The sequence below is a fragment of the Accipiter gentilis genome, chromosome 16, assembly GCF_929443795.1.
Source record: "Accipiter gentilis chromosome 16, bAccGen1.1, whole genome shotgun sequence".
NCBI lineage: Eukaryota > Metazoa > Chordata > Aves > Accipitriformes > Accipitridae > Astur > Astur gentilis.
In genome coordinates, this window is record NC_064895.1 from 6,837,975 (window position 1) to 6,861,591 (window position 23,617).

The 23,617-nt window shown below is 37.3% G+C and overlaps 1 protein-coding gene across 1 annotated transcript in view; it reads left to right on the top strand.

Annotated features, from left to right (window-relative positions):
* Positions 1–8,653, top strand: part of CSMD1 (CUB and Sushi multiple domains 1) — a 1,244,565-nt gene extending 1,235,912 nt beyond the window's left edge. The window contains exons 69-70 of the mRNA XM_049818613.1: positions 1,605–1,737; positions 5,594–8,653. Coding sequence (XP_049674570.1) covers positions 1,605–1,737; positions 5,594–5,753 — 293 coding nt within the window. The 3' untranslated portion in view covers positions 5,754–8,653. The remainder of the gene's footprint in view (positions 1–1,604; positions 1,738–5,593) is intronic.
* Positions 8,654–23,617: the final 14,964 nt, after the last annotated feature.

A 23,617-nucleotide genomic window follows, 5' to 3' on the forward strand; every position in this document is an offset into this window, starting at 1 on the left:
CACTGGTTCTACTCCAAAATAGTTCAATGTTAATTAAGATGCTCCACAGTGTGATAAAGCTCATAACATGATCGAACTACTGCAGCAGTAGGTTTATTAATTTGGAAAGGTTTGCTTTCACCAGTTCTGCAGAGAAATATACAGAAGTCTGAAATGTGACAGAAAATTAAGGCAGTGAAAAATATTGAAGTACAGTATTTTGTCATGTGTAGTGATCAAATCTGGCAATTCTGAAAATCCTGGGGGGGCTGTCTTAGCTTTAAAGGGAACTTGATTACTTCCTAGGATTTAATACAATTTGTAAAATGAATTGCACAAAATGTATTATAATATTAGCAATTGAAACGTCAAGGTTTTAAAAATATCTAACAGAACAAAAAGTTACCTCATTCCTCTTTCACATTAAGCTTGAACTGCAAGAAACCATAGGAGAATCGTTTGCTTCTTTCTCCGTTTTGCAACTTAGATTTTAGTAGACTGCTGAAAGCAGGGCAATGGCTGTGTCGCTGCTATGTAACTGGTCTCTGCTGGAGTCCTAAAAAGACTGAATGACACTTGCCATCGATGAGGGAGCTGTGGTGTTTGAGACAGCGTGTACTGGTGGGTTGGAACATTTTGGAGTGGTAAACGCCAATGTCTCCTATTCTTCACTAGCATCAGCAAAAATATCCCAGAATAGCAAGCCTGGATATTTGTCGCAGCCCCATCCTTGCTGTGCTTTCCCTCTGTCCTGGCCTCTCCTCCTTGGATAGAATCTATATATTGCTCTCTGAAGAGCTGTGAGTTCAAACTGGCAACACGGAGTTGGCTCTTAAAATATGTTTTTCTTCCTATAAAATTTTTCTGTATTTTTCACTATAAAATTATTTTGAATCCTTCAAAATTTGAATTATCAAGTCGGCCACCTATTTAAGCAATTTAACAATGATTTCTTTATACTGATGGAAGAATGGGTTCTGCAAAATGCCTTATAGTCTGGTTTATCTGCTTGTCCCCAACAGGAACCCAGCAAGGCTGTGCCCCAGGTGACTGCCTTTGCATTCTCTGCACCTCCGTTTTATCCCAGTGTAAACACACCTGCCACTGCCAGAGGCTCTAAATCACCTCTAAGAGGGGTTGTAAAGCAGCCCTGACACGCACACAGTTGCACACACTCAGGAATGCTGTTGAGCCAAACAGAACCCTTAGGGTTTGTTGCAGTTACCTCAGTTTTCCCTTCCTATTCCATGTTTGTTCTGGTCTCACATTGCTTGTTGTTTTGAAGCTGAATATTAAGACTGCAGGCATAGAATACTTTTTGCAGTTTTAATTTTTTATTTTTTTTTTTCAGAAGGTATATGGCTTAACTTTATTAAATGACTCATGAGAGGTGTACTTAATTATTTTACTTGCTGAATACTGTTTTCAAATAATTTGGATAGTTATTGATACATTATTAAGTGGTATTAACAAGATTTATACTATGATACTGCATGCTATTTATTTCATGTTTTTAAATAGAATTATTTTATCAAGACACCGTTTTCTTTCATTCTTGAATAAAAAGAGAAGCATGAGATAGAAAACCCAGGAAATTTATTTCTGCCTTTTTTGTTTCTTTTCAGGTCCTTTAAGTGCAGACACAGACCTTTCAAATCACTACTACGGTACAAACAGCAGTTCCGTTGCAGCTGCCATCCTGGTACCATTCTTTGCTCTAATATTATCAGGGTTTGCATTTTACCTCTACAAACACAGGTATTGTAAATGTTATTCAGTAACTTCATAAGCTTTTTATTTTAAGTTTGATAGTTAAATGTAACTAGAGAACACCATACTAAAGCTTTCAAGAATATCTTTACTCTAGAAAGACAAATAGTTCCAATTATTCCCACGAAGGGGTTCAGTGCAGGGAAGTTCTTAATGGTGAACAATTAGAAAAATGAGTCACTGTGTTAAAGGAGCTAAGACCTAACAACCTTCTTGGTTCATTAGGCTGAATCGGATTGAAATCTCAGGTCACATGTTTTATTTTTTCATTTTAATGCTTTATTAAATTGAATGTATGCTGCTTCTTTCAAAATGCTATGAGTATTAATTATACAAGCTGAAAAATCCATAAATCTCATGAGGGAACAGCCCATAATGAGACTACTTACAGTACATGCTGAATAAGCTAGTGGATACTACTAGAATTGGCATCACTTCAGCTCATATGAAAATTTTATGTCATTAGATAATAAAATAAATCCAACCATCTTGTCTGAAATTTGTTTTAAAAGCTGATACCTATTTTTCTTTTGAACATTTGCTCATTCTGAGCGCTGTCTGGCTAGAGCTTTCTGGAACAATTCTTACTTTTTTGGTATTCAGCCACAATACTCTTTGAGCTCCTTGTGTTATTTGCAGTTTGCAAAATGGTGTTTAACAGAAATGCTGATTTTTAATAACATACTTTTAAAACTTTTGCTTTATAATTATGATACCAAGAGTATTTTGTGATCATAAGAAATCACGTAGACAAACTGAAGTCCACCGCTGCCCTATGATGGACTGGACTGTCTACCTACCTCAGCATTAGATTTGGGAAAAAGAAATTGCAGCGGGGCTTGAACTTGTGAACTCCAGTTAAAATGATACATGTCTTGAAATGTAATATAGCTTTTTGTTAAAAAAACCTGCCTAGGAAGAGCTGCGAACTCTGTCTCAGAACATGTTATTTTAAGATGCCTTTCTGATGCCTACAGGTCTGCATTCTCAGATAGCTCCTGTTCTGCAATGGGGGGAGCCTGAACAGCAGCATGAAAGCACAGGCATTCAGATTGAGCGAAGAGCTGGAATGTAAAGGGAACATTGCTGTCACTTTGGTCTTAGAAAGAGGAGGCTAACTCTAAGAAAAAATTAATAAAACTGTATTGTGACATAGGGGTACATTTTGTGGTTTATTGTATGAACTTTGTTAGGTCCTACGTGAGCAGCGGAGATTCAGTTCTCTATTAGTAGAAATATACATGTATTTTATCTCTCTTAAACTTAGTCTTCAGACGAGCAGCTGTAATCCCAAGGTTTATGGTACTGCTGGTGCAGCATTGCAGTTCTGTCTACCTTTATCTAATTTAAATGTGTTAGATGCTTGAAAAAGGAGATGTTACTCATAACTTCAACTTTCAAAGAATATTCTTCCTTTTTTATATTTTCAAACAATTCCTTCCATTAAACTACAGTTTTTAGGGGGGTTATCAGTGTCATATTGTCATCAGAAAATGACAGGTTACTGATGTAACGTAATTTTAGGTCACCTTTATTCTCTTCAAAACAAAGGATGTTCCAAAGGAAAGAGAACAGAATCTGTGACTTCTGAAGGGACTTTCTTGAAATTACCTTAAAGACCAGAATAACAACATGAAATTTCCACAATGATGCTATAGTAGTTATGCCCCTAAAGACCGTTTATATCAGAGAATTTGAAGGTCTTCTTAGGGGACAATTTTATGGGTATTTCTGCTGTGCTTATGTCAGATTAATATCATCTAATTAGAACCAAGATTGTTTAACCTCTTTTGCACATTTTCTGTACCTTTCATCTGACAGACAGGGATTGCTTCAGGAATGAAGAGAGCATCTCAGTCTTTCTGAACAAAATTAAAATATATTTATTTACTTACACTTAGGGAAGCTCCTAGTTAAGATTTCTAATCATGTTTTGTTACTTCTAAAATGAAAATATGCAGAAAAAGACATATTTATTTGTAGGTTGTCAATTTTCATTACTGACATCTGTCCAGTGATGGTTTTCCTATCTGCTATCTAAACCAGAATAATTTTCTAAAAAAGAGTTTGATTTTCAAGGACCCTTTTCTGAAGTTTTATCATGAGATTCTTTTTCTAAATTGTTTTACATTTATTCAGCACCAAGCATCTACATTTTGCACTCCTTCATTGACTTTCTTGCCCGATTTTAATTACATGTATAAAATGATATACTGAACCTTCTTTATGTATTTGTTTAGACACTTCTAGATGCTAAGAGATTTAAGGTTAAATTAGTAAAATATAATACAATAGGATATCATTTTACTGGATATATCAGAAAGTCTGCACAATTCTGTTTTATTTTTCATTTAATTATTGGCTTAGTATGTTTTAATAGAGCTTTGCATAATAATGTGAACATCCTTAAAGCTTTGTGTTCTTCATGGTGGCAAAACACTGTCCAAAATAGAAGAGTGGTTACTGAAAGATAAATTCTTTCTGAAAGATAGATACTATACTGAAAGACAATTCTTTGTATCCTTTGATATTGAAATGTCAAAATTAATGTGATTATTACTTAGGATTTGATCAATCTGATTACATATGTTTGGACATATAAAATCTCTGTCAAGGTAGTTAGTAGTGTTTATTGCTTGAAGTATTTATGGAAGCAAGCAGGCATGCTATGGCAGACCTATCTGGAATAACTGAAATTACTGACCCTTATATGAAGGTTACTACCACTAGCAGTGCAACATATTCTGAACACTTGCTATGTCAGTGTAAGAGTTGCCTGATACAAGCTATGCTGGCTGACTTTGCACTGACTTAGATTTAGGAGTACCCAGGAGATGTGTTACGGCACTTCAATGGTGCAACGCTAACTTCCTGCTCTGGAATGGTAATAAAAGCTGATAGCAGCAAATTACTGAACAGTTCCCTCTACCTCTGCTCAAAAACATCTAAGTCAATAAAGTCTGTGGGTGTTTATCTCATCTAAAACCCAACATGCTATCAAAAGGATTAATTAGGAGCCACTCACTCTCATCTTTCTATGTACACCTAGTCATCTACTCCATTCAAGTCTTTTAAATTGACAATTTGTATTGATCTTCATCAGAACATTTGCGCAGATGGTCCACGTGCCTTCCTAGGTATACTGTAAAAATTAGTGTGGGTAAAATCCCAAATTTCCAGGGAATTCAGTTAGAATTTGCTTGATGATCAAAATAAATTCACCAATTAACGATGTTACTGTATTTTTTATTTTAATATCAATACTTTAGAAAGGCAAGGATATGTATTTGTAAATTGGTAAGTTTTTAATTTAGTAAAGCTGGAATAAGTATTTCCACTCTGTGTAAGGATTCTTTTATGGTTAGACTAGCAATCTAAAACTGAAAATGTCATCAGAAAATATCACAATTGTTACTACTGACAGAAAATATTATAAACATTATCAGTTCCAGCTTGATTTTTCTTTGAACTTTTGTTGTACGTTGCTTTACTTTTGGCTGCCAATTTTGGCACTAACAAGCAGCTATGAAATTGTCATTCTTTTGACATTTTTATAGTGGAAAATGCATACCTATTTTTTCCCTACATTGCCTCAGTGCTTTGTAGCATCAGTTTGCCCATTAGGAATTAATTTTCTTTCTTCATGCTATGCAAAATAACTTCCAGACAGATTTCTCTTACATTTTAAGTCCCTGCAACATCTTTTATGGGTCTCCTATTACCACTTTTAGGGTCGTGAAGCTTGTGTAGACAGGATGGAAACATTATAGATAAAACTTGCAATAATTATAGAAAGTTTCTTTTTAAGGGTTACTAATGATAATTTCCTGTCTTTTTTTCCCAGAACAAGACCAAAAGTACAGTACAATGGGTATGCTGGACATGAAAACAGTAATGGACAGGCTTCATTTGAAAATCCCATGTATGACACAAACTTAAAACCCACAGAGGCAAAGGCTGTGAGGTTTGATACGACTCTGAACACAGTTTGTACAGTGGTATAGCCTTCAGTGCCCAATATGACTGATTCATAGCCATACCTCTGATGGACAAGCAGTAATTCCTTTGGTGCCATATACCAGTTTCCCTTCTTCTCTTGGCTTTGCTGCTGTAATCTTTAACATCTTCTGTCAGCCTACATGCAGCTAAATTTTCTGGTAAAAACGTGTCAGTCTTCTGGGGATCAGACAAAGAATATTTTTTCATCTCTTTAAGATGGATCAAAATGCCTGGCTGCATCTGCTTCAAATCAAGGCACACTTTAAGGAAGACTGCAGAGTCATGCCAATTTGTCATATTTAATGCCTCAGACTTTCATATTTGTATGTGGCTGGATGCCTTTCAATGCATTCTTCTGGGCACTTGGATAAATCCTTTGAGTACTGTGACAAGTGATAGCACCACAGATTATCCCCGGGAATATTCTGAAGAAATAAAGCTCTCTTGAAGGAGAAGACAACCTTCCTTGAGATTGCATACACCTGCAAATGCTTTACCATTGAAATCTTGCTAAAATTAAAGAAACGTACAGTGTATCTCATACGTAGGGCAGTTTACCAATTTCCCAATCAGCCGTTATATTGCAAAATGTTAATGCACAAATTTTTTGCACTAGAGTGTTATGGATGACTGAGTAAGATACTGGTAAAAATATACAGGGTTTCTACACACTTTCCATTGTATATAGACATTCACTCACTCTTTGCCAAGCAAAACATTCCACAATAAATTTACTTGGAATATTAAATTATGACCCCCATGCTTAGCACCAGTTAAAATCTTGTGCGATAGAGGACAATATTTCTTTTGTCAATTTTTGACTAAATTTTATTGTAAATGTGATTACAAGTCACTGGAGGCTTTCAGCCAGAGCAAGAGCCCATTCCTAAGAAACTTTCGTTGCCAGTATTGTTTTCTTCTGAAATCAGTCATCAATCACCATTGTCAGTATCATACTATTTAACAGCAGGGGGGTTAGCAGCTACTGCTGCTTGCCATGTACAAATGTGAATAGTAATTTATTTTAGATAGCTCATAAAAAGCCTGTGAGCCTGTGCTCATAATACAGTCTTCCCTTTTGCATTTTTTTCCATTTTTTTCCTGTAATATGACATCATTTTCTGATGTTACATGGAACTAAAACACATTACAGTAGCATATGTAAACCCAGTGCAAATTGTCTATAACAAGCTGTCATTCAGTTTCTACTTTGAACAAATAGAAATATTCAACTATCTTTGCTTTCTGTTTCTTTTCAGATTTTTTTAAACACACTGCTTTTGTACTTACACAGTTTGACAGAGGAAGTTCAATATTTGTAAATATGAATGGTTGAGTAAATCATTAACATTTGCTTAGAATTAGAGGTTTTATTGAATCAAAACAAACAAACAAACAAAAGATGCCATTGGGCAGATTAATTAAATTGAGTTTTAAAATTAGGAAATTACAGGAAATAATGAAGCAAAATCTGATTTTAGTCATACACGTTGAGCTCAGAAATGAGGAAAGTTGCTTTGCTTTTCTTTAAAATTCAGGCTTGGTTTTTGTTGTTGTTGTTTTGTTTTAGTTTGCTGAATTTCAAGCTGTCCTAATGTCCAGTTGCAATCAAAAACTGTAGAAAAATGTTTCTGAAGTCCATCTGTGTGTAGGTCTGGCTGTTATACACAAACCAAAAAGGTAATGTAAACCCATTAATGGTTTTTTCAGCTAATGTTGCAGAACGCAAAGAAAATTTCAAAGGTAACCCTTGGTCAGTTTAACAAATCTACATCTGTTAGATGAAAAATACCAGCAATATAATACAGTATTGTAGGGCCTCCAGCTGTTATATTCTTCATATGAGCAAGAAACTCTGAAGAAAATTTAATAAATAATCCTTTCCAGTCAGTTTCTTGTTCATTTTGTTAGTAGTTTTTGGCTTTCTTTTTTGTTTATTTCTGAGGGTTTTTGTGCAGTAAGTTTCATTTATCTGTCACATCTCAGAGCCCTTCGCATTTCCTGAGAAAGAACAAAGTCATCAGATCAAAGTTGTTGTCCTGATCCTCCCCCACGTAGAGGAAGTTGCTCTGCAGATGAAGAGCTTCCGTAGGAACAGTGGGCCAGGGAGGGATGCTGTTGTGTGATTAAAGTTTTTGACAGGTGTTCAAAATTGACATTACTGCTTTGGAAGGCTTTCTGTAGTGGCAATGGCAGAAAAAAATAGGAGTATTGAAAACAAGCTAAGGAGCTGTTATCGATGTTTTCTACTCCTGCCCTTACAGTGTATTCTTCAGTCACCTGTCTCACTCTGACCACCAAGGAATGTGTTGGAGGAAAGGTCCCAGAAAAGAGAACAGTTAAATTGTTTGATCTTTTGTGTTAGAGAGCCCAAATCCTGTGACTTCTTTAGCCAGTGGCTCATTTTGGGGAGCTTATGTAAGGAGCATTCATCCTGAGTGAGTGTTCTTTGACACTCAAAATTGGGGCACAACTGACAAATTATCCTAAGGTGTTTGTTTGGAGTATTGATTAAACAGGAGCTTCAGACTGGAACACAAGTAAAAGAAAGCTCTCGTAGTTTTGTCAGTTCTATCCACATCCTTCAAATGCCTCTCCTTCTCCGCTGTGTTTGAGTCTTCTGTTCAGGTTGGATCTCTTTCTCCTGAAGTTATTTTACAGAGGGCTGTGTATGCATGCACTTACCTATGGTGCTTCTTCAGAATAAGACTCTTAAAATATTGTGCAGTGGCCAGGTAATGGCAGCCAGGAAGTCTGCTTTCTGAGATATATGCAGAAGACTTTACCCCCAGTGTTGACCAGATCATTATGACGGGCTAATAATACATGCTATATATTTTTTTTAAAAAACAGGTTATGTGCTTCAAAGCTGTTAAAAACTGCTGCTTGTATCACACATCTTGCCTTTCTCCAGGCTAGCTGCAATAATTTTTTTTCTTGTGTAAAATATTTTGTAAACAAAGAAAAGCTGTTATTAAAAAAAAAAAAAAAAAAAAGATGGGAGGGTGGGGGGTGGGGGTGGGGAAGAACGCTGGCATTATGATCAAGTCAATCTAATTTTCATTCCCAGTATTTCATTCTGCCATTTCACTACATGCTGCTGTGACATGAAGTAGGTGCAAAAGAACTTTTTGTACAGAGATATATTTTTTATGAAGAATTTGTAAAATTATTAAATATGCTGTACTTTTTTGATTAATGTAGGTAAATTGTTAAAAATAAATGTTTTTACAATACAAAAAATTGTAATTTTCCCAATAATGTAAAATTTACCATCTTTAGCTGATTTTCAGTTCTGATCCTATTACACATGTATTAATATTAAAGTGGCCTGTTAAAAATAAACAGTATTCTCTTTGGCAAAAAAACAAACAAACAAACACCAAAAACAAAAAAAACAAGCAAACTATCAAAGATTGTAATATAGCCTGTGCAATGCCACCTACCTTGAAAGCAAAATCAGAGTTCTAATTAAATATTTAATTTTAGATTTTCAGCTTTTGTGTGACCTATTCTTATGAACTTTTTTCCTTCTACTTACTTTTATGCTTTTAAATCTCAGATACTGATTTTTCATTACATTGGGTTGTTCAGTAGAATCTTAATCTTGTCATTTTAGGTTCCCAAGCATTATGTAACTTGGCAAAAATTTTCAGGTGATGTCTAGTGAGATGGGATCTACCTCCTGTTATCTTACACTTATTAAGATTTTAAAATGGGACTTAGGCTGCCAGATCATTTGGTTGTTTTATAAAAAAATAACCTGTTTATTCTTCCACAAGCCTGCATCCTACCTGTGGAAGTGATGGATCACATGGAGCCGGAGGTATTTCCAATTCTAACATCTGAGAGCTAGTTCTGCAGTCACTTAGATGGACATACTTCTACTGAAATGAAAATGCTTACATACATAAAGATAGCCACATATATTAGTGTTTTCAGGATCAAGACATGAAATTCTAAACATTTTTTTTAAATTTATTTTACTCTGTATTCATGTAAAAAAATTATGTATTTGATTTCTTGTTGACAACTTAAGAAAGAATGAGTCCGGCTTCAAGAATATTCTACCCATTATTCCTTTGGAAAGCAGTGGTAGTATATGACTGTGGTTCACTTTTAGAAAAAATTAAGATATGTGCATGTCCTTGCTTCCTTTCTCATCTTCACAATCTGTCCTCCTGGTAATAGGATATCTTATAGACAGTTGTTAAAAGTTCTCATCTCTCAGAATGATCTGATTTTCCTTCTGACAGTAAACTATAAACTATAATTACTAATACTATCGATGCAGATATCAAGGCAATATCTGCCAGGGACTCATGATTTTTACCTCTTGTCACAAACAGTAGTCTAACATACACTAAACAGGTGAACTGTTGTTCTTTTCACTATTGCCAAACTGCAGTGCCAGCTTTTGAAAATTATTTCGCCTTATGGTCTACTCAAAAATGTAACATGGTATATTTAATTTCAGATTCTAGACAAACCATTTATAGAAAATAAATATTTTCTGTGTGTTGCGGATACAGTTATGTAAGAGCCACTCTCAGTTGAGTCTGTAAAGAACAAAAATACTTGTTTTTCAGTGGGCATCTACGAGCTCTGTAGTGGCAGTGAGGTCGTACACAGTATCAAAGGGATAGCATACCTATTGGTATGATTTACTCAAAATGGAAAATGCTTTCTTTTTAAAGCTGCTTTTAATTTCAAACTCTGATAAACTACATTAAATACACTGCTACCTGCTTTAGCATAATTACTAACTCGAGACCACAGGAGCTTGAATGCATATGGCTCAATGCTTGAGAGAACAGAGGTCAAAAGGTGGACGAGGAAGAGGTCTTCTGCAGAATACTGCCTTTATACAAGTAGAATAAATTACTTTTAAGCATGTGTGTTTAATGCACAAACGGAAAAAAGAAAGTAATGCTTTAGGGATCCATCCCAGAGGCCTTTTTTTTTTTTTTTAGGGTCAACAGTAAAGCAGTATTACAATTTCAAAACCTTGTCAATGACAGTCTTCTAACGAAATTGTTTCCACCAAAGAGCACAGGATTGTAATCTGGACCTCACTAAGGCAGATAACAAAAATCTAACAATGGCTGACATATGCCTAGTGATTAGTTATCAGGACTTGATTATATACGATATAAGGAAGTAGAAGATGCTCCTTCTAAACAGTTACACGTATGTTTATATACAATTATAATTATTTTAGATTACAGAAATATGTAGTAAATGTATAGAAATGTGAATATGCTTGGAACATAATCCACAGGGGAACTTGGGCTCAGTTTTGCAGTGTTTAACTTTCAGGTCATTTGTTGCTTGGTAGAAGCTTCAGCATCAAGTTCTGTGTCTATGGTCCATCAGAAAATGATGGGAGAGGTAAGAATTTGCATGTAAGGTCCACAGAAGCTAGGAAGCTGAGTGGAGCTAGCTATACTAATCAGTAAGAAATACTAAGGCAAGAGGAATGCTTAAGCATCTCACTTTTGGTTTAAGGAACATAAGTCTTTCCACTAGGATTCATAAAAGAAATCATTCAAAGTTGGACAGATTAGTCCTATCAGTTCTTTTTTTTTTGCCAGGAAGCCCCAAAACACAACAGATAGTTAGTGCTCCTTTTCCCTCTTCCACCCAATAGTGTACTCGTTAGAGTGGTCAAATTAGATGTGGAAGATAAGAGTTCAGATAGCTTCTTTAGCCTAAGCAGAAACACCAGGTTGTTAATCATAAAGAAGACTGCTAGAAGCACTCAGTTGTTGAAAGCAGGTGCTGGGAAAATATCATTACCTCTTTCTGCTTGCAGTGCAGTATTAGACCGAGTAAAAAATTCCAAGAATTCCTTTTGGATCATGCCTTGCAGACAAAATCTGTAGGGAGAATTCCTAGTTTGAGAACCCTTTTAACCATGATGTGGGTAGCTGGCCACAAAGAAGAAACTTATGTGTCTGGTCATCTGGACAGGAGGAAACACTGGTACTTTAATTGGACTGAAGGTCAAACAGCAGCTGGAGGAGGATTTTGAGGATATAAATTTTGAACTCAGCAAATTAATGTCAAATAGAAACCAAAGACCTCTTTGTATCTTGGGGTACCAAAAGTTTGAGTTTACCCATGCTGTGAAAGAACACAAGTAAAATTTGCTTGAAGAAAAAGATTAGACAGAAATACAAACAAACAAACAAATGCCTGATTCAAGTCTCTTCAAGAATAATCTTTTCTGAAGTGTAAAAACTCTTAAGGACCCCCTAAATCAACAGTTCAGACACGAGACTGGCTTAGCAATGAAATGATATTGTAAATAACATTAGAAATACTTTCTAAGGAATTCAAGATTGGAAAAATATAAGCATCAGCTGAAAAGATGGATACAGGTAACAATAAAAATATGATTATAGACAGAAATTTGTTAAAGGAAACTAAAGATATCAGAAGAAAAGATCCATAGTTGCTGGTTCTTGGGATGATAAGGGAATTTTTTAAAGACTGTGAGGAATGAAAGAAATTTGAGTAAAGAAATGCTAAGTGCAGTGAATGGAGACAGAGTTAGCAAGCAAGAATAATGTAAGTTTTAGTTACTTATTAGAATTTTTCACCTTGGATTTTGTAACTGCAAAGAGGTAATGTTAGATATTTACTTAATTTAGAGATTACATAGTACTAGACAGACTATTTGTAAACAGGAAGGATTTAAGCAACAACTCACAGACATAAACATTGTAAAAAATCATAAACAACACAGGACTAGTGCCTGGTAGTTCTGAGGAAATTATCTGAGTAGCCCTTGACCATGAAGCAATTTTGATTCTGTCCTGGAAAGTAAAGTAAGTGCCAGAAGCCTGGAGAACTGCTATTATTGTGCTAAAAATTAAAAAAAAAAAAAAAAAAAAAAGACCATTTATTGTAATATTAAAATTTGAGGGGGGGAAATAGGAAATCTGATTGAGATCCTTTTGATAGAAAATAAAATAAAATGACAGGATAGAGTTGAAATCTTGTCAACTGATTTTAGAGAGAACAGTTCTTGTCACCCAATCTCATTTAATTCTTGAAAGCCTGATTGATAACAAACATAACTACTTATGTATTAAATTAAAAAAGAGACAACTGATTTAGTAGCACACAATAATTAAGAAATAGAAATGGAGAACATCAGCGATTACACAAGAAGTTGATTAAGAAATACCTCTCAAGCAGACAATGGGGAATTATCACTGAAAAAGGAAATGCTGGAAAAAGTCCATGGATCTGCTGCTAGGCCTGGTGCTGCTCAAAAGTGACATATAAATAAGGATAACACTTGTTGAAAAAAACATAGATAATACAAGTAATTGGAGGATGATAAATGTTAATGAAAAAAGTCATGTGGCACAATTTGGTCTGGTTGGTAAGTCTATTTAAACAAAGTGTTTTTAAGGTAACCTCAAGAATAGTTGTAAATAAGAAATAAGGACATCGGGGCCATCTTTAGAAAATGGATATTAGATCCTAAAAAGTAGTATCTCTGAAAAGGATTTACAAGCACGTTAACTGTGATGCTGTGGCAAAATATGAGGTATTGAATCACTGGATATAAAACAGGAATACTGCACAGGAATAGAGAAGTGATTTTTAGTTTCACTGCATATGAAGCTGTATGAGATTCTGCATGTATTTCTGCAGTTCATTTTGGAAATAGAATGTCAGAAAAAATTCGAGAGCATGTACAACAACATACAAAAGTGATTTAGGGTCTAGAAGAAGTACCTTCAGCAAGAAATTTAAATCTGTTTAATCAAAAAGATCAAGAGTGTACCATACTACATTCATGGCATTACTAAACTGTCCTTTCCTTTAAGGAAAAAAGGCGTGACAGAAACCTTGGTAGACGTGAAATTGTAGCCAGACAAATTAAAAGGGAAAATTAGGCACACATAACTAAGTTAAACAGTTCAGGAATCTACCCTGAAGGAAAAGCAGTACAATATAAATTGCATCTTGTATCCATATGGTTAAATTTCCCACCCTTCCAAAAAAGCTCAACATATCTAATAGTCTGTTGGGAAGGGTCCCTGTCATTGTCCCTTAGGCTCAATAAAGACGTGGTTTAGCAGGCTGGCGAAGAAGAATATGTGCTCCTTCTGGCATTCTGGAGGAAGCTGGGTGTTGATCTAGGTCGTTAGGTAGGGAAAATAGATTCAGGGAAGGAAGCAAGGAAATGTGATTCAGAAGAGGTGTGCATGGAGGAAGAGTCTTCTATTACTTATCTCAGGGTTTCCACAGGACACAGTGCCTTTACTGGGACACAGTGGTTATGGACTTCAGGGTGTACCTATGTCGATATACTTCTACAGCAGTAACCCATATGTGAACATACCAATGTGGGGAATTCACAGACAGCAGATGTGGCTGTATTATTGCTCTAGGCAATAGCAAAGCAGTAGTACGGCAACCTGATGTAGAGCTCCCTCCACTTCCTGAAGGGTATTCACTTTTTTCCCAGGTGCACTTGAGATAACATAAGATGTTGGATCCCTGCTTACACAAAGTGGCTTGCAGTAACAAAGAAAAGACACTAACAGGGGTTAACACATTCTGTCTGATATGCTTCTTTCACAGAAACATCTGAAGAAGATGTCTCGGTCACAGGAAGGGGTTAACCTGAGGAGCTATGCAGAGACAGGTTGGCTTGACAGCCACCAGTCACGTAACTAAAAAGGCTTATGAAGGGACGGAAGGATGAGGCCCTGTTTAGTGCCCTCTGGAAGTGGAACAATAATCAGGAGGGGTGGCAAGGGGTCAACTGTCAGTCCTGATGGTCTCTGTTGATACAGTCATATGGAAGCCAAGGTGGAAGAGTGAACCAAGAAGCATGAGAACAACAAGAGTCTTCAGGAACACTTTGGCTTGGATGGGCTGGGGGAAGAAACTTCAGGAGCTCCTGAATCACTCAGAGAGATAGCTTGGGAACCCTCAAAACTGCCAGGTTTATGCTGCTTATCTTGACATTGGTGAGAAAATGAAATGGACAAATAGGAGTTCACTTGCCCTTCTCCCCACCACAACTATCCGTTTCTGGTGCACAATATGTGGCTTTTGTTTGTTTTCTGAGTATTAGACTTTCTTGTTATCCATACACACCCTTTTGGTCCCCTTCTTTTTTTCTTTTCCCCCCCCCCTGCTTTCCCTGTAACTCACCCTCCAGTTTGCTATGACTTCATAAATAAAAAAATGTAATTCATAAAGGTTTTGCTTGTGACTCTTCATTTCAGGGAATAGCTAAGTCTTGTGAAGGTGGAAGATGTATCTGAGTAGTTGAGGGGGGGAGTCAGAACTTGATGTGGTTAGGCAAGGGTGAAGAATGAGCAAAGTGATGGGATCAAGTAGGTTGGCAAAGGCTGTGTGTATCAGGAAATTAAAGGGAAGATGAACAGTTTCATCTGTTTGGGGGGGTGGGGGGTATTTTTAACTACTGCTGTGATGTAGCAGGCTTGGTGGACTGCAGCTATCACGCTTGTGAGGGTTGTGACTGAACTAGCTGTGTAATTTGAGAGTGGAGAGGATAAGCAGCATCTGCCATGCTGGAGGCTGCCCTTGGTGGAGGGAGCTCCCAAGTGCTCCCTCTGGGAGGGAAAAGGATGCCTGCCTTGTCTTTTTATTGTGTGGAATGAACCACTCAAAGACTCTTATACAATATCTGTGGCCAGTATGTCTTGTCCTGAGTCTTCCCCAGTGCTGCACAAAGGCCTGTGAAATGAGAGAAATTTAGTCCTTACAGTGGTAATATTGTCAGGAGTCGGGGGGGGGGGGGGGGGTGTGTGCAAAAAATTGAGGGAATTCCAGTCTTTGACAGGGTCAATCCCCTTAAACAGCTTTCCCACCTGCCTTACCTTCTCCATCGCAGGCCCTGCACGGTGTGGGTAGTTGCACAGCACCCACAGCCTTGCAAAGGACATGGATCGACAAGGTGACTGATGATTTCTGTACCCTCGCTGCTATTCTCATTGCTATTTCCTATGTGCTTGCACAGTGGCCAGTCACTGTTGGAGGTAGCACCGGTACAGAATGCGATGACAAGAAGCATCATTTTCTCTTCACCTGGTTGCTTGCCTCTGGTACTCTGGAAGCAGATGACCTGCACAATCTCCCTTAGGAGAGCAGTGCAGTGTGTCTTCAAATACAGAAGTCCCACAGTGACTGTTGTTACTGTCAGTACTAGCCAGATTCTCTGGACTAAAGCCCAAGGTTTGCAGCACCTTGTCCTGGTTTCAGCTGGGATAGGGTTAACTGTCTTCCTAGTAGCTGGTGCAGGCTATGTTTTGAGTTCAGTATGTGAAGAATGTTGATAACACTGGTGTTTTCAGTTGTTGCTCAGTAGTGTTTAGACTAAAGTCAAGGAGTTTTCAGCTTCTCATCCCCAGCCAGCGAGAAAGCTGGAGGGGCACAAGAAGTTGGCACAGGACACAGCCAGGGCACCTGACCCAAACTGGCCAACGGTGTATTCCATACCATGGGACGTCCCATCCAGTATAGGAACTGGGAAGTGGGGGTGGGGGAATCGCTGCTCAGGGATTAGCCAGGTGTCGGTCGGCGGGTGGTGAGCAATCACCCTGCGCATCATTTGTACATTCCAATCCTTTTATTACTACTGTTGCCATTTTATTAGTGTTATCATTATCATTATTAGTTTCTTCATTTCTGTTCTATTAAACCATTCTTATCTCAACCCACAGGTTTTGCTTCTTTTCCTGGTTTTCTCCCCCATCCCACGGGGAGGGGGGGAGTGAGTGAGCGGCTGCGTGGTGCTTAGTTGCTGGCGGGGGTTAAACCACGACACACCTTATGATGTTGACTCAGGGTCTGGCACCTGGCAGAGGTCCTTTCCTCTTCCTGTACTTCCTGTCTGATTTCCAGTATCTGTGCAGTGCAGTATGGTAGTGAGTGGTGGCTCTACTGATCTGTCCATCTTTAAGGATGAGAACAATTCATAGTAGTCACAAGAAGGTATCAGAAGAAGGCATCAAAGGCTGTCTGATATACACACAAGTGGAAAAAAAATAGGTTTCATGTGCCTGAGTTGTACCTTAGGTAACAACAGTGCAACAGAGGCTGCCATTTGAAGAACATGGAGCAAAGCACTTCTTTTATGTAATGGTGATATGCAGTGTGATGCATAGGAAAGATGAGTGGATGGCATATTACAGAATCACAGAAAGGTTGAGGTTGGAAGGGAGCTCTGGAGGTTGTCTTGTCCAATTCCCCTGCTCAAGCAGAGTCACCTAAAGCCAGTTACCTAGGACCATGTCCAGATAGTTTCTGAATATCTCCAAGAATGGAGACTCCATAACCTCCCTGGGCAACCTGTTCCAGTGCTCTGTCACCCTCACAGTGAATAAGGTTCCTGATGTTCAGACAACACCTCCTGTGTTTCAGTTTGTGTCCATTGCCTCTGGTCCTGTCACTAGGCACCACTGAAAAGAAGCTGGTTTTGTCTTCTTTACACCCTCCCAAATGTTGATGAGATCTGTTCTCAGGCTGAGCAGTCCCAGCTCTCTCAGCCTTTTCTCATAGGTGAGATGCTCCAGTCCCTTCATCATCATTGTGGCCCTTCGCTAGATTCTCTCCAGTATATCCATGTCTCTCTTGGATTGAGGAACCCATAACTGGACACAGTACTCCAGGTGTGGCCTCACTAGTGCTGAATAGAGGGAAAGGATCACCTCCCTCAACCTGCTGGCAACATGCCCCCTGTGGAGAATCCACAACCTCTCTGGGCAACCTGTTCCAGTGTTCAGTCACCCGCAGAGTAATCCAGCCTTTCCTGATGGTCAGACAGTGTCTCCTGTGTTTTAGTTTGTGCCCATTGCCTCTTGTCCTGTCTATAGCTTCTCTAGGGGATCTTATGGGAGACAGTCTCAAAAGCCTTACTGAATTCAAGGTAGACAGCGTCCACTGCTCTCCCCTTGTCTGCCAAGCCAGTAATTTTGTCATAGAAGCTTATCAGGTTGGTCAAGCATGACTTCCCTGTAGTGACTCCATACTGACTACTCCCAATCATTTTCCTGTCCTTCATGTGGCTGGGAATGTTTTCTGGGATTATTTGTTCCATTTATTAATTGTTCCATCCATCTAGTTGTTCCATCGTTCTGTTTTAATGCTGTCTTAGGAAAAAAATATATTAGTGACCTTTCTTTTGGCCTCTCAAGGCCTTAAGCTTTGTCTTTCTCATTTCTACTTTCTTTGAAGTATAAAGGATGGTGAGAAAATGAAGGCCCTTCATTTCCTGAGTAGCTAGCTCAGTACTGTTTTCTCAATCAGATTTGCTTGTGGTTCATTGTCTCTACTGTATTTTTTTTTCATATCAATAACCTGCTCAAGTTAAGTGACATTCACTTATTAACTTTCACTCAAAGAAAGCATTTATGTGTGAGCAGTCATTATCTCTTGTTCTCTGTCCCTCACACACACACACATGTGCACATTTACTTTGCATTTTCTTTAGCAAAAAAAGCCAAACATTCCTTCTTCTTGTGAACTCACATAGTAGCTGGAAAACATATATGCTGGCAGTAAGGAAGTAAAAAAATTTTTTTTACAGCTCTAAAAACTTCCCATTACAAAGGAGATAAAATTTTGCTACTCTCAGCAATATTTTTTGTTTTAATAAATTGCATTTAATGACAACTTATACTATTTTCCATAAAAAAATTTTTAATCTTAAGTTATCCTTGGAGGAGGTCCATCAAGTGTTCTATAGTAAATAGCTTATTGTCCCATTTGCTCCTTCTGGAATCCCTTTTCAGAGTATGTTAATTATAACTGGTTTAAGAGTTTATTCCTAATGAGAGGAATGGGATGAGAAAGTGTATGCAAATAAAATTCTGCTTCCCCATAGTCTTGCTTACTTTTCTTCCAGTTATGTTTTTTCTTCAATGAATCATTTCTTTTCAGGAAATTTCTATGATATTGCTGTTGCTTATACTCCAACTGTTGGCAAAAGGCTTATGCAAGACTTAAGAAATGAGCATAATTTGCTAATGATTCAAACCTTTCCTGAGCAGGGTATCATTATGCTCGTACTTTCTGAATTTCTTTTAAAATTAATTAAGTTCTACTTTCATGTGAAGCCACTGAAAATATGTTCATATCCTTAGAGGATGTATGTATGTTAAATCCACAGAATGACAGACTCATGTAGGTTGGAGGAGACCCCAGGGGCCATCCAATCCAACCTCCACCTTAAAGCAAGGCCAGTTGGAGAGAGCATGCCCACGGCTACATCCAGTAGGGTTCTGAATATCTGCAAGGATGGAGATTTCACAGCCTCTGTAGGAAACTGATCCTCACATTGGGTCAGAATTTCCCATATTCCAACTTATGTCTGTTGCCTCTTTTCCTACCATTGTGAGAAGAGTCTGTTTGTGTCTTCTCTGCACCCTTCCATTAGCTGATTGTAGATAGCAGAGATATCTCCCTTCAGACTTCTTTTAAGGCTCTTAAGTTTTCCTAGCTTCTCCTCATGTGCGATATGTTCCAGATAGTTACTGAAAGTAAAAACCAAAAGGCTTCACCTATGCTAACAAATAAAACAGTACCAAAGAGCACTCTCTGGTCCTGAGGACAGCCTGTTGTAGCAGGGATTGTACCTGTATAGCTTGAAATCAGATAAGAAAATTCAAATCTGAGTCTAAGAGGGGGAAAGGCAGATATATAGCAGGGTCTTAAGAATTCTCTTCAAAAATACTAAGCTAATTTAGTGCTGACACAAACCCACTTGTAGTTTACAAGGAGTCATTCAGAAGTAGTAAGACTTTAAAAGACTATTGCTTGTTCAAAAACATTTCAGGTCTTTAGTTATAGTGCCTTTTTTTGTTTTGTTTTGTTTTTTACAGGTGCATTAAATGGTAGTCTGTTGAATCCATTGCTTCATTTCTCAGAGACGTCTTGTAAGTACTATTTTTATACTCACAAGCAAAGATTATTTTATAGGTCATATTAAACTGAACCATTAATCAACACAAACCCAGAAATTTCTAGTATTTAGTGCACCTGCTGCATTTGCTTTCTGTTTTTCCATAACTACCTGCACTAACAAACTGGTATTGCACAGAATGACATTTTCATGAAATACTGCAGGTGATGAAGGAGAGGAACTACTGTACGTACTGTACAAATTTTGCAACTTACACTAATCACCACAGACAATATAAAAAGCACTTTCAATTGTAGAACTCTTTAGAGCACAGCTCTCTTTACGCTCTCTTTACTTTTAATTATTGTTACTCACACTCCATAAGATTCAATTTCTGGATCAGTTCTTCATGTGCTCTCTGCTTTGTTATACAGACTCTATAGAAAGTTATTAAATTTGGTACCAGAAATATTTCCCCTTCAGATTTATTCTATATGTCTTTCAGTAATAAGGAATAAATCTTTACTCAATTTGGGGGGAGATTTAAAAGAAAGGGGTTACTGTAAAATACTTAATATATACCTACACCTTTCTGGGTTTTAATTAAGTTGAAGTAGCTAAGCCATATATGTAGAGATCTTACACTTACTTTTAAGAATACTTAGTTTTTGTAGAAAGACCAAGTTTTTGTCCTCACAAGACAGTTTACTTTGTGTTAAGCTTTTCCATCAAACAGGTTATTTTCTGTTACTAGCAACAGCTTTGCACCTAGCTGACATCCTGAGCCAAGCCAGGCATCTCTGACAAAATACAAAAAAGCCTCCATGACTATTATACTGTCAGCTTCCCAGCCACTTCAAGCAATTAATTTTGAAGACTTCTGACTATATTTGTATAAAGTTAATCCTTTGTATTTTTGTCTGTAATACACATTCCGTTATTTTTATGTTGCATTTTGAGACATGCCTTGCAATGTAGAAATATCAGGTAACTTGATTTACTTCTGAGAGGCTTTCTATGCAGTTTATGACTAAATCAAGGGGTTTTTTCCCCCTACCCTATTCATAAGCTTTATAAGCCAATATCATGAGAATGACCCACAAGCTCTTTTTCATCTTCAAAAAACTTACTGATTTGACTACAAGAATGATATTTTGGTACCAGAAAAATTTTACATTTTGAAGTGTCATTTTAAAAATATGGTAGAAATTTGTTGTCAGGAGAGATAAAGCTAGATTTAGACAGAACTCATCTGGAACAGATTTTAAAAATAATATGCTTAACTAGCAATGTTTTGCTGTAAGTGTTAGTCCCACCTACTTCTTGTGTCCACACAACCTACCTGTACTCTGGTTTTGAGATTTGGTCTACTAAGACCAAGAGGCCAGAACTTATTTTTTAAACAAGGTAAATACTTCTTCTTCTAGAGACAATGTCAAGGCCCTACTTCGGTTTTGATGTCATTCTTAAAAATTACTGTGTAGGCAAAACAATAGAATTGTTGCTTCCCACACATTTTGTCAAAATCTACTTGCATGGAAATCCTTTGTGGATTTCAGGTGGCATTAGCAGGCCTCATCACTGTTAACCAACAGCTACCATTGTACTTGTCTACAACACATGTAAAATGCCCAGCATCCTCAATCAAATATTTGTACCTGTTTTGTGCAAAATATATGCTTTCCTAAAAAAGAGGGCAAAGAAGAGCCAAGCCTCAGTTTTTTAAATGGGAGCAGCTATTTGCACTAGTTTCTTTCTGCAAGACTGGATCTTTAGATGAAATGATTTTGCTGTCCAGTGTCTGTAATAGTTTCCTCTCCATCAACCTTTTTTCCTTTATTTTATACACAGCTGATACTTGAGGAAATATCAAGTTATGTTTAAATGAAAGAACTCATATGGGATATTTATAAACTATTATCTCATTTAAATTTAAGGATTCATGAACTTACGAACATACCATGGTGATTTTCACCCCTTGTCTTCAGTTTCCTCTTGAGTTTAGAAGAAGATTTTTAAAACATGGTGGCGAATATTCTCTTTTTCATATTTTATAGTAATTTCCTGGTTTCTTGCATGCCATGTGGTTATGGAAGCAGAAGTAAACCTTATTAAAAGCTTGTTTGTGTTTCACTTCATTTCATCACAGAGTTGGTCTGGGAAGCTTACTCTAGCCTAACATTAGGAAGCATAACTTATTCTAGCTGTGGCATAATGAAGGACAGAAATTTACGTGAAACAACATCGATAGTTACTTTGTGTGTAATTATCTCAGAAACTTGGGGTAGCTGTATGTATGATTTCACAGTTTTTCAAACAAAATTGTAATCCCCCCAAAATATAGGAATGCTGTTGCCATCTGCAACAAAGAAGAAAACATCACTGTCATGTCCTCAGAAAGCTTACTTCTTAGACTTATTTTGGGGTTGTTTATCAGATAATATTGCTCAAATGGTTTTGAAGGCAAGAGTCTTGTATTCCTGTGAGGGTGTGTGTGTAAGATTTGAAAAGTTTTTGAAGCAATTGTGTTAGGGAAAGTGGTAATGGTGCATGTCTTTGTGGACATTTAAAAGTGCTGACACATTGCTTTCATTACTGAAAGTGTAATTTAAGACCTAATGGAAATATCAAACTTTCTGCTGCTGTATCTCTCAATAAATCAGCTTCAGAAACAGTTATGCCTTACTTTCCTTGTGTTGCAGGAGTACAATGTGAACTTGTGGTTACACGTGGGTGAACCTTACCTCTAAATCTCATCATTCTGACTTATGCATAGTATTCAAGCTCATAACTTTGAAATACAAGCAGTCTAAACCCTTGGATTTAAATGCTTTGTAACCTAATACCTTTAGGTGTGAGGTCTAGTTAATACAAACATAGCTTTTCTGCATTTTAATCCTGCACATGAGTGGATATTTCTGTTTTGTGTATTTCTGTACCAAACAAAGCAAATGCAATCCAAATAAGGTAATATTGATGTGATCTAAACATTTTAAGCAAATTCTCTTTCATCACTAAAATCCCATGTAAATTGAGCTTAAACTACTAACTGTTCCTTACAAAGTAGCCAAATTTGTCAGGTGAAACTGTACTACCTTCTTTTTTCTTGCTTTTTTTTTCTTAAAAATTGCCATGCATATTCAACTGAGAATTTGATACTATGCAGGTGGCATGACTTCACAAGTATTCACACAATTGCTTAAAAGTGTGTTTCTAAAAATGATGCAAAAGTATTGAAAGGAATACAGCTTTATTAAAAAAAAGCAGAATGAACGTTATTCATTCAAAAATACTCATAGAAATTGATTTCTTAGAAAAATTTCACACATGTGATTTAAAGTTTTCTAACATGAGCTGTGTGAAATGGGTCAGAGAACTATTGACACCATCTATTTTAGGCATTGTTTAGCTGCAATTCAATGAGCCTAAGTTTAGGACAGACACTCTCTCCTCAGAGAAAGGTGAGGTGTTTGCAGGGTGAGGCACTGCGTGTCTCAGTTGAGTAACTTTGGAACACTTCCTATTCCCCAGCATCACTGGAGGGGCATGCCCTGATGCTGACTGCAAAATCCCAGTGTCCATTAGGGGATGCTCCAGTGCTGGACTGTGTTAGGAAAACCATCACCAGCATTTTGAGGAAGGTAATCAATCCTTCATCTCAGCACTACTGAAAAACTTCTGGGATGATGGGACCAGTTCTGGGTTCTGCATTACAAGAAAGACAGGAACTTACTGGAGTCCAGCTAAGGGCCACAAAAATGATGAAGGGACTGGAAAATCTCTCATACAAAGAGATGTTGAAAGAGCTGGGAATGTTTAGCCTGGAGGAAAGAAGGCTGGAGGGGATCTTATCTATGTGTATAAATACCTGATGAGAAGGAGTAAAGAAGACAGAGACATAGTCTTCTCAGTGCTACGCAGTGATTCAGGACAACAGGTAATGGGCACAAATTGGCATTTCAACAGTGG